We start from the raw sequence: 14,444 nt of genomic DNA on the forward strand, positions 1-14,444 counted from the left end.
TTTGGAAAAACGCGGTGCGCTTAAGCGGTAACCTGAGAGGTGCTCAATGTTTTCATACGTATGTTTTGTAATTTTGAATTAACCTGAAACTTCAGGTTAAATAATCATCCAGGGTAGTAAGTAAGTAGTCAGAAAAATGTTGGCCGCATCCGGACATGTTCTGGATACCCCCGAGGAAGTGGTCAGCTTCTTCTTGAACCAACACAACCACATCAAACTACATTAGAATTAAAAAAAATATGACCATGTTTGTCCATATTAAGTACTGAAGACCACGTAAGCCAGATGTTCCGGATGGAGAAGTGAAACTTGAACCTACACCCTCATGTGACACATGATAATTCAAAAATAAGAACATTGGTGGCCATATTAAGTAAATTTCCCGAAATTTTCCTGAGGCTAGTGGAACTTCTATGGAGTTCTCAGAAATTTCCTGAAATTATCTTCAGAACTACTCTGAAGGTGCCCTCACAACTACTCTATAACTCTCCACAGAACTACTCTAAAGTTCTCCTCAGAACTACTCTGCAGTTCTCCTCAAAACTACTCTGAAGTTCTTATCAGAACTACTCTGAAGTTTTAAAAAAGCGCCCACATTCATCAGGATACTCTGAAGTTCTCTTCAGAACTAAGTTCTCGTCAGAACTACTCTGAAGTTCTCCTAAAACTACTCTAGATCTTCGATGAAGTTTTCAACATTTTCCCGAAATATACAAAGTTGTCTGAATATTCTCTTGAAGGTCTTTGAACTTTCCCGATATTCGGGACTTCTTTAAAGATATCGTTACTTCCCAAAGTTTTTTAAACTTCTCAATAAATTAGAGTTCTCTGGACTTCCCTAAAATTCATGGAACTTTCCTTAAGCTCTCGAAGTTTTCCTAATATAAGTAATTTTTCTGCGAAGTCCTCATAAAAAATACCATAGACGAATGATTACCCAAATTATAGAACTATTACACAAATAGTTTGCATGATACCCGGAACACGTCGTTAAGCAAAATCACCATAACCATTTGATTAGGGAGCTCTCGATATTTTCCCACGGTTCATGGTACTTCTTCAAAGTGCTCCCAAAAGTTTTGAAGTTAATGCAAATTCAGAGACGCTCACTGAACTTTGGAGAATTTCAAAGCCCCTTGGATATTTTTACAAGATTGATCAATTATTCAGAAGACCTTCTACTGATCAACTATTCAATCAGATAATCCCTCACATATTTCTTCACTATGTCAGCTGAATAAGAGATTATTCAATTTGGGCTTCATGGCGATTAGCTACGCAATGTGGGCGGAAGCAGAACGGAAACGGAAAGATTGACAGTTGTCACAAACGAGGGGGACGACTCTATCTACGATGCAGAAAATATTGTGTTTTGCTGTGGCTAGCTGCGCGTACGATGAGTAGATAGCAGGAAGATTTATCACGATTTTGAAGATTTCCTACAAAAAAAATGATGCGCGATGCAAGTAGATGCGAGAAATGAAAGAAGATTTTTCGAAGAATCGAGATTTAGATGTGTCGCCCCCCTCGGTCACAAATGACATCAAGATCAAGATATACGACTGGATGCCTCCCTTCAGATAACAACTTGAGTGCGGTACAATCGATAGAACTGTTTCAAACACATCGTCGGTACATGAGCAAGTCGGTGATCATCTCTGCCGTACTCTAACGGAACTATCAACTCTATACTGTTAGTCTGTTTATTGAAATTAGCATCTTCAACTATGTAAATCGTTAACTTCACACAGAAGTAATACAAACAAATAGGTGAAGGACATTAAGGTGCCCAACCAAAGGCGATTTGGTTCTAACTAGTTTTCAATCCGACAAAGTAGGCTTACTCAGATCGGGCTTGTCCGTTGCCGCTGCCGTTCCGCTTTCGCTGTCATTGCACTTGGGCCTTAACTCTCCGAATCTCCTGTATGCATCTCCATCTTTTATACGATGTTCAGGTCGATTCATGGCATCACCACGATGCGTGACAACCCCTTCGCAATGTCCGTTTTTGTTAGATACAGATGTTTCCAAGATATTCGGAGAGTTACGGTATGTTCAGGTCGATTCATGGAATCGCCATGTGCATCTCCACGGTGCATGCAAGGGGATGGGATTGGGCACAGTCATTGGCACTGATTGGCACCCATGGTTACAATTTATCTGATCTTTAAACATTTAACTTTTTCTACGCCTGCACAGTGTGCATATGTCAAAATTTGTTTTTGATGTTGCCACAATATAATCAAATTATTTTCAAATCACAACCGTGAATCTCCACCAAGTCTTGCCATGGATTCTCTTAAATCGAATTGTCAGCGCACATCCCGATGCCTGTCCGAAGAACTAGGTACATCATTTCGTGCCGGACTGCGTACAATCATTCCGACCACCCAGCATGAAGAAATCAGGGCAATCGCTTGCACATTTCCTCCTAGACGAACATTCGCACTTGCGACGGGTGGCAGCCCTTGGTGGTATTGAAGAAGTGGAGAATGCGATTTTTGCTGGCCTGGGTCAACGAAAGGAAGCGATTGTTCTTGAAGGCGCTGTAGTCCTTCAAGCTGATCGAATTGTCCGGCAGGGTGTAGGGGTTGATGGACTCTGAAAAGTAGTGCTGCTTGGAAAATGCAATCTGAGTTTTGCTACCATCATTATCGATTAGAATGTTAATCAACTGCTGGATGCTGCGTTCGACTGCGATGGCGTCTCCCATCTGGTCCATGGCGGTACCCTCTTTGGTCTTCAGGAACTTCATCCTGACAACATTTCCGTACAGGCAGAACAGATTGAACAGCTTATCGGTGTTGGCTGTGTTGTTATCGACTCCGTAGACCATGATCGCTGAACTAGCCTAAGGCTAAAAATCTCTTTAATAAAGAATTAAAAAAAAAAAAAATAAGTCAACTCCGAAAAATTACTCTAAAATGAGAACGTTAAGACGCCCTTTCAAATGCCGTAAAAAGCTTTTTTTTTTTTGTTTGCCCCAACCAGAGATATTAACATTTGAAAAGTGCATATTTTTAGTATAAACACGTCAATAACTCTTGATCGGCGAAAGATATTGACAAGCTTTGTGCAGCAAAAATTTGCGCCTTTTTAAGATCTAAAAGTTATCTGAAGATACCTTTGCTGAGAAATTCTAAATAAGATAACTAGAGCAAAACAACTGTTTTTTTTTAAGAGCCACCCTAACTCAATTCAAGAAAATAGCTCTAAATCGGCCAATTTAAGAGATACAAAAATTTTATTTTGAGCAAAGTTGCTTGACATTAGCTCAGCTATAACTTTGCCGAAGAATGTATACCTCAATTTATTCAAACAAAAAAGTTAGATTTTTGATTTTAATGATAACAGGAACCACCCTAGAATTCATTGTCATAAAAATGAGGGCCTAACAATAAGCAACAACTTTGTAGAGGAGACTTTTAGTTTAAAGTTTCAATTTCAGGCTCAAAACATATCATTCCACCGCTTGCAACGCCTATCGTAAGCTTAATTCAACCCTATACAAGTCATATGTCTTGCGTGTCCAGACCAATTTACGTAGAAATCCCAAGAGCTTCTGGAAGTTTGTGAACTCCAAGCGAAAATCGTCGAATATTCCTTCATCCGTATTTTTTGGCGATTTGGAGTCTACTTCTATGCTCGAATCGTGTGATCTATTTTCCCGCCACTTCAGTTCTGTTTTTTCGGATTCAGTCGCCAACGCAGATGAAGTAGAAAGAGCGGCTTGCAATGTTCCTGAGGGTCTCATCGATTTGCGTACATTTGTGGTTAGCAATATGTATGTCGTTAAAGCTGTTAGGAAGTTGAAGAAATCTGTTTCACCGGGTCCTGATGGTGTACCTGCAATCATTTTTTGCCGCTGTGTTGCTGTTTTAGCTGATCCCCTAGCTCGCATCTTTACCGCTTCGTTGCACCAAGGAGTTTTCCCCGAAATATGTTCCCTGTCCATAAGAAGGGCGACAAACGTGACGTGACAAATTATCGTGGCATAACAAGTCTATCTGCAGCTTCAAAATTATTCGAGATCATTGTGAACGATGCTATCTTCTTTCATGTCAAGAGCTACATTTCAGCAACGCAATACGGATTTATGCCAGGACGCTCAGTTACATCAAATTTGCTGGAGTTCACCTCAACATGTATAAATCACTTGGAAAATAGGGCTCAAGTAGATACCGTTTATACCGATCTGAAAGCGGCATTCGATTGCATCGATCATGGTATTCTTCTTCGGAAAATGTCTCGCCTGGGAATTTCGGATGGTTTGGTTGATTGGCTGAAATCATATCTTTCCAACAAAACACTTCGTGTCAAGCTGGGTTCGTGCACTTCATCACCATTTGCTGCAACCTCCGGTGTTCGCCAGGGCAGCAATTTAGGACCATTGCTGTTCACAATCTTCTTCAACGATGTGACGCTCCTCTTGCCGAGTGGTTGTGTGCTCATATACGCTGATGATCTCAAACTATACATTGTTGTCAAGAACGTCGAGGATTGCCGTCAGCTCCAAGCAATGTTAGACCAATTTGTTGATTGGTGCCGCTTAAACAAGCTTTCCGTCAGTATATCAAAATGTGTGGTCATGACATTTAATCGCACAAGAACGCCAATCGTATTCGATTACTCAATTGATGGATTTGTACTAGAAAGAGTAGAACAAGAAAGCGACCTAGGTGTAATGCTGGACCCTAAACTTACGTTTGACTTACACCGTTCAATGGTAATCACTAAGGCTAATCGTCAGCTTGGTTTTATATCAAGAATCTCAAGAGATTTTTCGGATCCGTACTGTTTAAAAGCACTGTACTGTTCACTCGTTCGTCCGATTATCGAGACTGCATCTGTTGTTTGGACTCCCTACCAACTTTCCTGGAACATCAGAATAGAACGTATCCAAAAAACATTCATTCGTCGAGCATTAAGACAACTTCCTTGGAGAGATCCACTAAACTTACCTCCGTATGCTGAGAGATGTCGCTTGCTAAGCATGGACACGTTACAACGACGGCGACAAATTCAACAGGCAACATTCGTCGCGAAGTTATTAAGTGGTGAAACTGACTCTACCCACTTACTCTCTTGCTTGAACTTTCGTGCGCCAAGCAGATTTCTACGCTCAACGTTCCTATTGCGTCAAGACTCACACCGCTCTTCTTTTGGACAACATGAACCTGTTACGAGTATGATTCGCACGTTTTCTACAGTTGAAGAGTTGTTCGAGTTTGGGGAACCTGCTGCTCAATTCCAGAGACGTATTATTAACTCCAGATACATTTAGTATTTGTTATGGCTTCTGGTTCATTAAGACTTATTGTCAGATGGATGTATTAAATAAAAATAAAATAAATCTGCATTCTGAACCACTGTGCGGTGTTGGTTCCCAGTTTTCCGACGGATGATACTCAGGTTAGGATGGTAGGTCGTTTAGCAACGGAGCTCGTCCAATGTGTAGTCCCAACTGAAGCCGGTGTCGTTTTTGTAAACATTGAAAAACAAAACAAAAACAAGAGCTGTTAAAATACCGGGTTGCCAAACAAGGCATTATTCACAAGCAAGCAGTCAGTTCAATGACTTCTCGGCACAGCTGCGGCACACTGAGAAAAAATTGCCCCAGATAAGTGTGTAGAGTGACCACCCCTTGGGTGCATGCTAACTGTATGCGATCTTCTGCTTGAGGAGGATAGGTGACTTGTTTCGTGTGTCCGTGAATAGTTGTGTTTCGATTGAATTGATACTTTGCCAGGTGGTGCATCGTGGGCGCATGTGAACTTCAGCTTGAATGAGATAAATGCTAACGTCGATCATTCTTCAATGCTTTGAAGCGTGCAAGAATTCACGAGAATCATTATAAATTGAGCAGTTCCCTATGGCACTTAACACACTCCGATTGGGCACAGATGACACACTGCAGCTCAAGCTCGAATAGTCAGATTTTCTTTTCGTCCGAACGTCCAGTGCACTCACACTCAGGTCTGTTCAATATTCAGCGGATCCGAGTGAGGTTTGCCGATAGAAAATATCTGGATAGCCGTATTGCATTCCCTTATTTTTTTATATTTGAGCATCAGTACATTGCAGAACGATACATTAGACGTTGGAGTCCGAAAACATTTCCGGCGATTTGAAGCATTGTGCTAATGTAGCTCTGTCCATCTCTCCTTCACTTGGATTTCCTGGGTTTTCGTTTCTGGCTGTGTCCACCATATCCAGCTCTTCAAAATATCCTGCAGAATGAACATTATTTTCTTCGCTCAGATTTAATTTTCTAAAATTTTGGAACGCGTTAGCATTCTGTACATCACATTGTTCTTACTTATAGAAGGTCCTGAAATTTGGCAGATTCCATTTGAAAGAGTTTTCTCAATGATTTCAAATTGAAAACTACGGAAAAAGAATGTTTAGACCTACTGAAAACCTAGCTGTCAATTTCGCCTTTTTGTTAACAAAGAAAACGAGGGGCGAAACAAAGCCACTATGGCATCCCACATAAATTCAATTACGCCTTTTTGTTTATATTAAATCCTTAATGACAAAAATTATTTTAATATAATTTGATGAAAATATGTATTTCTTTAGAGCATTAGCTGTCTACTTAAGTTAAAAAAAAAACGCCCTTTTGAAATGTTGGCATTGATTTTATAGCACATGTGATTTAAAATTTCGTATGTTTCAAATATATTGTCTACTATAATATAATAGGTATATGTTGCTCAAAAACCTAAAATCATACACCAAATAAAATTCCATCTCGACCATCATGTGATGAACTAGCGCTCGGCTAAATATCACTTTAATAAAGGTGAAAAATAAATTTCGGCCGCCATGCCCACAAATATTTTCTAATACTCTCTATTGTCTCACTCCTCAATCCAGGCTAGAAGCTGGGCCATCGAATGTCATTAGCAAGAACATCAGTAGCAGCAGCCTAAAGGCCACTTAGAACAGCATAATAACAACAACATCCTCCAAGATAGCTCAGTGCAGACAAAGCAAAAGGCAAGTGTATGAGTTGGGGACAATTTTTCGCTAGAAACTAGAGAAACAATTGTTTGTTGAACCACAGTGAAAAAAATCATTAAGGATAACACCAAAATTCTTCTTGTAATCGAAAAGTGTAACGACTCACAAACGGAAGCCAAAAAATTGCATAGCATCAACTAGTATTGTACAACTCGGATAGTGTACCCCAGTTCGCTCGTTTTCATCAGCTTTGAGTTTCGTGAACTATTCATGTATAATTTCTCCTGGGACAGTTTGTTCCAATCATCGCCATCACAGTAACGTAAACAGCAGCAACAACACATCGGAAAAGAAGGTAATTTTGAAGGACAATAGTGACAAACGCAGAAGAAAACTACTACTACTACTACCAAGTACAAAGTATCAGAAAAAATAAGCAAAAACAAGGGAAAAGCAACACATTTCGTTAAGTTAGTTTATTTAAAGTAATTGAAAGTACACGCTCGCAGTTACGGAGTTTTAGTTGGTTAAATTGTGACTGTTTTGTAGCGAACGGTAAAACTTTTACTTCAGTGGGTGCGAAGAAGAAGCAAAAGGAAAAGAGACAAGAAGTGGAAAACTGATAACAATAAAACAGAAAGAAGGATCCTGGTGGAAGCTTTTTTTTGTGGTGGATACGCGGAAAAGGAAAAGTGAAACGTTTTATATAAGAGGAAGAAGGTGAACACTATAGGAAATATTTAACAAATCTAAAAGTCTAAAGCGGAAAACAAAAGAGAAATTTAAAATTCTGAAATAAAAAAAAAGAATACAAATAAAACCATTCTGTGATAAAATTTAAAAAAATAAACAAGTAAACAAAAGTAAGCGTACGTTTATTGATGCAAAACTAAGTTTAAGCTAAAAAGTAAGTGAAAACCCCCAACCCTGCGAAGGGTGCCACACGAAATACAACATACTGAACAACCAACTGTAAGTGAAACAAAGAAGCAGAAGAAGAAAAAGAAACACCTCCTACCGTAGTCGGGTGCGAACCTGTGTGAAACGTAAAAAGACTAAGTGAAACAACCTAACAACAACAGCAACAGAACAAGCGAAAAAACAAGTGTAACCGGACAGTGATTCCTTTTACATATAAATATATACAATACTGATAACGCTAGCTTTTATTTATCGAATTTCCTCTTGTTTTATTCAACTGCTATTTAAGTTTGAGTTTTTAAGTTTCTCTATTTGAGTGATCACAAGCAACAAGTGAAGAAACGGAGCTGTTTTTTATTTTTCAAAAACCGTGTTGATTCGTGTGAATAATTCTCGAAGCGAGAGGACAAGCAAAAATATGTGTATGTTCTTCAAAGAAGAATTGAAAACAAATCTGATATATTATTGAAATTACTAGTAAACGGCAAACACAACAAACAAACAAACAAACAAACAACACTAGTTAAGTGAGGCAAATCGAAAGCGAAGAGAAGTGCCAGTAGACCATTAAACTTTGGTGTGCTTTTTGTGGTAATCATCATCTACATCATCACTCTATACCTACGACAGCAGTAACTGAGCGCAAACTTTTCAAGAAGTGATCTGATCGCCTGGGAGACACTCGCAGAACTCTGCCTACAGAAAACGGACCCAAAGTGTTGTCGAAGAAGTTGTGTCCGTCTGGAGGAAGAAAGCGCGAAAGGAAGTCGTCAGAACGCATCGATCGCAGATTCATTTGGCCGAACAAAACGAACGCTGAATACTACATTTGGGAGAAGAAAATATCCGATAAGGCTGATTTGTGAATATAGAAACCAAATTCAAATATTATTACTAATTAGTGAAAGAAGCAAGTAGAAAACAACCATTTTTTCTTCGTCGTAAGTCATTATTAAGGAAAGCTACATACTAGAAAGAAATCTGCTACTAGTGGAAATTTTAGTGTGATTACAGTAGTAAACAAAATAAGGAGCGTTGCTTTTGTTGTGTGCGATCTGGAAAGAAAAGAATAAAAAATAAATAAAAACTTCAACCGGGCACCGGTTCCAGAGACAGATCAACCAATGAGTGAACGCAGAAAGTGAATTGACTCTCACACAATCTGAGATATTTGCACCGACGCAGTGCTAGGAAGAGATTCGAAGAAAAGTGGAAGTGATTCTAGCCCCGGGAAGAGAGACCAAGCAACCACCGTCGCCGTTCCGTTTGGTGATTGGATCGAAATTGAAGTCAAGTCCGACAGGAAGTATCAAGTGAATTCAAGAGAAACCAAATCCGAGCAACAGCAAAAAAAAAGTGATTAAGAACTCCGGATAGAGGGCAAGCGATCGTCGTTTCGAACAAGCAGCAAAAGTGAATACACTGTCGCGTTCCCAACGAGCAACAGGGCCCATTCCCGACGCACTAATGAACATGGGTAGCCAGACCAAACCTTTCCGCTCGGCCGATGGTGAGTACCTCCAATGATGCGTTCCGTATTTATTCGTAAAGAGTTCTAAACTTAAAAATAATTTCGAGGAGACTTTTCTAAAGCCGCTGCCATAGTGGGAGCGAAGAGGCGCGCTTAGCGTTCTGTTCAAAAGAATTCTTATTATTGATATTATTCCTTACACTCGATTTCACGCTTTGCGGACCTCTTTGCTCTCACTATGGCAGCGGCGTAAGAGATTTGTAAGGAGAACTGAAAGTGAATTCTAAGGAGTACTCCAAGGTACTTATAAGTAGAATTGCAAGTGAAGAAGGAGAATCCAGTGGGAATTATAGGAGTATTTCAAAGATATTTTGAGAAAAGTTTGAAGGAAATTTCCAACAATATGTTGTTATGAAGAGTTTTGAGTGGGTTGGTTTATTTCCTTTAAATTCCGTTAAAATTGCTTATCTTTTGACAGATACGCGTATTTCGTCTACTACTTGCAGACTTCATCAGTGCCAAGTACTCAACACCAGTGGTGTGGTCATTTTATACGATAGATGAGGAAATGACAGTATAGAGTTGATAGTTCCGTTAGAGTACGGCAGTGTGAAAATTGTGTATAGAGAGTAGAAAGCGAGCAAAGGTCAATATTGAGGAAGGCACGAATCGGGTTAATCATCTCCTTTACCAAACTTCCCTATTGTCGATGACAGGAGCACATACAGCGCACAGTGGGAACAAATCGACATAAAAGGAGCAAAATTCATTATCTCTGATCAGCGCTGATTTAACCTTTGCAAATACAATCATTCTTATGGGAAAAATTCTCAGGAATCCAGTGGGAATAGATTCGTCCTGTGCAGAATAGAGCAAGTTGGGGTTTTTGGAGCATTTTACTCAAATTTCTTAAAATTTTGTAAAAATGACTTAAAAATACCTTATTGTGGTTAATATACGTTCTGAAATATTGTCATTCTTGTAGAAAAACATCTGGAGAATCCATTAAAAATGGTTTTAAACATCACCAGTCTGTGCAGACTATGCATTTTAGTCAATTTTACCCCTATTACCTTATTTTCGATATTTTTTAAAAGACAGTAGTCAGTGATAAGAAAATCTGTCCAATGATAGCCCTTCTTGAAGGAAAACACCTTAGGGATCAAAAAATTACGTTTTAGATTACATCGAAAGGTAAGCTGATGTATGGAGCCATTTTTTCCTAATACTCCCCTGATTTTAAAGTTAATCAGTAGTGTTACACGGTTATACGCGTTAGTGCCTGTCATACTATACCCTCGTGTACTGTATTTTTGTAAAAATGACTGAGGAATCGAATGGTGATGGTTTCATCTTGAGAAAATTTCAGTAAATTACCCATTTTGCCCAATTTCCCCCTTTTACTGAAGAAAACAAGTCATGATATACTTTTATACGAATTAAGGCTTGTTATTTTGATCGTTCGGGCACTTTCCCTCTGTAAAAATGTGTGAGAAATTTAATGGTGATGGTCTCAATTTGTGATCATATCAGCTTCTTACCTATTTTTCCTGATTATCTCCTTTAATTTAATAAATCAAGTAGTATTCGAATTCACGCATGTAATATCGAATACTCGTTTATTATATCATTGTAAATATGTTTAAAGCATAAAAAAATGCTTGTCTCATCTTGCGCAATATTTAGATAATTAAACATTTTGCCCGATTCTCCCCTTTTATAAAAGAAAAATCATACGATTATACGCCATATTCATATTAAACCCTCAAGCACTGTCCTACTGAAAGCATCTAATGGTGATAATCCCATCTTAAGTGAACCTCACTTACCGTAGAAATATCATTCAATAACTTTATGTATCACATAAAATTAATTATTTCAGAAGTTGCACAATCCGTGTTTCGTGTGTAAGGAAACAAACAACAATCAATCAACTTTCTTAATATCAGTTTCTTTCCAATTCAGTTCCGTTTTAACTGATCCTAGTAGGTAATTCCTTACAGAGTATGTTCCTTACCGCTTATCTTTTTATCTATATCCCTCTAAACGATCATTTCTATGAACCAGTAAATAGAAAATACAAAGATCAGTGCTGATAAAAATCATTTATTCTACACTCAAAATAGCTGAAAATTAAGACAACCTTAACAATAAGACCAACTACTTGCATGAATCTGAGTTTTGACATAACAGTTTTCTATTTATCAAAGCAACTTCAGAGTATCGTAATCAACATTTGTTTTTCTTCATCCGTGGCTGGATGTTCATTATCGCCTCCGTTGATGTCAATATTATTATTCGTCTTCATCTTGGCGGGGATGATTTTGAGGATCAAATGCATAATGATTATTTTCATTTTAAAAAATATAGCGCTGAAGGACGTGTCGTGCAAGTTTTTACACACAAACCGATGGCAAATTATTGCCTCATGTTGAATTGATGTTAAAATCCTGGTTTTGGGCTCTGGAGTCAACAATATTCAAAACAATCACTTTGCCCAAAATGAATTTAATTATTTTGCTTTTGAGGATCATTTCTGATTTTGACAATTTTGGGTTGGATAATCAAGCACTGGTGAATATCAACAAACGCGTATTCGTTGATGCATAATGAACTCATTTGTTCATTTCGCTCGTACGTAACAGCGAAGATTTTTAAAACAAACGCATTTAATCTACACTGAGTTGAAGCGCTATCCCTTGCGATGGTAAATGATAAAAATAGACACTGACAAAAATATTGGATTTGATGAAAAATAATGGAAAATATTAACCCTGCTGATCAAATCGATTCTGTTTACGATGCGTGTAACGTGAAATCATACATTCATGACTTACTCAAGGTTAAGAAGTGACGGTTTATCTTTTTTACAGTGACAGGGTTAGAATGCAGGATGTTGATATAAAACTCGGTCTTGGGGTCTGAACGAGCCAATGCAGACTTTATCAAATCTGACAAATTGGCCTCTGGAGAAGTTTTGCGAGCAAGATGGGGCTAGATTCACCATCTTATTTATCAACAAAATGCAATGGAAATGGCTTTAAAATAAACAAAATTAATTTGTTTATAATGCGTAGATTAGTAATCAATGATCTTACCAACTTATCTATGTATTCTGCTAAATGTTTGTATGGAGGTAGATTTCTTATAAACGGAAACTCAGTGTATACCTGCTCTTCTAAGATGTTGTACAACTCTGCTAACTTTTCCTTGTTCAAAAATTGGTTTGACAAGGCAGGTTTCTCATCACATCAGCATCCGCATTAAGAACTTTTGCAAACTTTTCCGGCTCAGAGAGTAGCCTTCTGGCCATGTTTCCATTATTGGAACTTCCACTACCTCCAATTTTCGGGCGGTTTACGTGCATCTTGAAATGCCCTTCGAGTTTGTTGGCCATCTGTCTGGCTTTAGATTTCACGTCCGGATTTTTGCCGCTGTCCGAATCATCCACTCCACACAATTTAAGCGGGAGTGAAAATACGATGGTCCTAATTGTTCGTCCGCACGTAATAGGGGTAAAATGGTCTAAAATGTATAGTCTGCACAAACTGGTGATGTATAAAACCATTTTTAATGGATTCTCCAGATGTTTTTCTACAAGAGTGACAATATTTCAGAACGTATATCAACCACAATGAGGTATTTTAAGTCATTTTTACAAAATTTTAAGAAGTTTGAGTAAAATGCTCCAAAAACCCCAACTTGCCCTATTCTGCACAGGACGAAACTATTATCACTGGATTCCTGAGAATTTTTCCCATAAGAATGATTATATTTGCAAAGGTTAAATCAGCGCTGATCAGAGATAATGAATTTTGCTCCTTTATGTCGATTTTGTCCCACTGTGCAGCGGTAAAAATAACAACAGCTGCAATTTCCAATCCTATCGAGTAGATTCTTACGACACATGACGGCTTGAGTGTGAAACAATCGATAGAACTGTTTCCGCACATCGAAGGTACGTGAGCAAATCGACGATCATCTCTTTTGCTAGTAGTGGCGGGGGGAGATGCCCCCCAACAGGTAAAGGAGATGATTAATCCGATTTATGTCTTCCTCAATATTGACCTTTGCTCGCTTTCTACTCTCTATACACAATTTTCACACTGCCGTACTCTAACAGAACTCTATACTTACATCTTCTCATCTATCGTATAAAATGAACATATGACCATTTCAAGCAATTCACGAAACCACGCCAAGAGTACGTATTCTGAGAAGAATACAGAGGGAAATTCGAAGATTATTCCAGAGGAAGCAAATTATAAGGAAATACTTAATATAAACTCTTACGAAACTTTTTGTAGTTTCTAAGAAAATTCTAGAGACAATTCAAAATAATCTTGTATAACGTTTCAAGTAGATTAGTATGAAGAAAGCTTATCGAGATCACGGAAAAAAGAAAATTCTGAGACTATGAAGTTTTTTTAACTACCCCATTTCCGGCCTATTAAGCATAACCCGCACCTAGTCTTTCTTAATCTAGCGCAGTTTCAGACCAAACGGAATGTTATTATTACTGATGGCTTCTAAATTTATTTACCTTTCCTTACGTACCGTAAGATTTGATAAAGAGAAACCAATCGTTGAGATAATGTCAAAAGTCTAACACTGCTTCTTGACGCCAAACTCGGCCTACGGATTCTAAATTCGGCCTAACGCATTGAAACGCCAATGAATTCACTTTGACCTAGCGGATGAAGATAAAAATTGATTTGGTCGGAGCGTATGTTTTGTTTTTGTGAATTATGGGTGCAAACCTTCATATCACGCGTTCTCATTGACTTCGTTCGGTAGCTTATTAACTAAAGTATCGTACCAAACCCATAATTTACTTGTTAACTCTGAAATCATGGATGTTTACTTAGGAAAGTACTGTACGGCTAAAAATCTCAAAAATAAAGTTAAAAAAAAAAGTTCTCTTGATTCTGTATTAAGAAATATCTACAAGTTTAAGTGAATTTTTTAATCGATGTTCAGGACATGTAAAAAGTGTGGTCTTAGACCAACAATATTCCGGAAATTAAGCAATTTCCAAGATTCTGGAACAAGAAGCTTTATGATGACAGTTCCAGTCAAGCGGAAA

General features: G+C 38.2%; 2 protein-coding genes across 5 annotated transcripts in view; one reads left to right on the top strand and one right to left on the bottom strand.

Annotated features, from left to right (window-relative positions):
• Unr (cold shock domain-containing Unr) overlaps nucleotides 1-14,444 on the top strand; it is a 62,630-nt gene that overhangs the window by 8,972 nt on the left and 39,214 nt on the right. For all 4 annotated transcript variants that reach the window (XM_065230409.1, XM_065230411.1, XM_065230410.1 and 1 more), the window contains exon 3: nucleotides 6,880-9,397. In XM_065230409.1, the coding sequence (XP_065086481.1) occupies nucleotides 9,355-9,397 (43 nt within the window). In that variant the 5' untranslated portion in view covers nucleotides 6,880-9,354. The remainder of the gene's footprint in view (nucleotides 1-6,879; nucleotides 9,398-14,444) is intronic.
• On the bottom strand, nucleotides 2,432-2,836 carry LOC135708536 (heterogeneous nuclear ribonucleoprotein L-like). The gene has a single exon (XM_065230642.1). The coding sequence runs from the start codon at nucleotides 2,834-2,836 to the stop codon at nucleotides 2,432-2,434; it is 405 nt and encodes a 134-aa protein (XP_065086714.1).

Source organism: Ochlerotatus camptorhynchus, unplaced genomic scaffold (genome assembly GCF_037179485.1).
Source record: "Ochlerotatus camptorhynchus isolate MF236.1 unplaced genomic scaffold, CSIRO-AGI_Acam_v1.1 ptg000330l, whole genome shotgun sequence".
NCBI classification, from domain to species: domain Eukaryota; kingdom Metazoa; phylum Arthropoda; class Insecta; order Diptera; family Culicidae; genus Ochlerotatus; species Ochlerotatus camptorhynchus.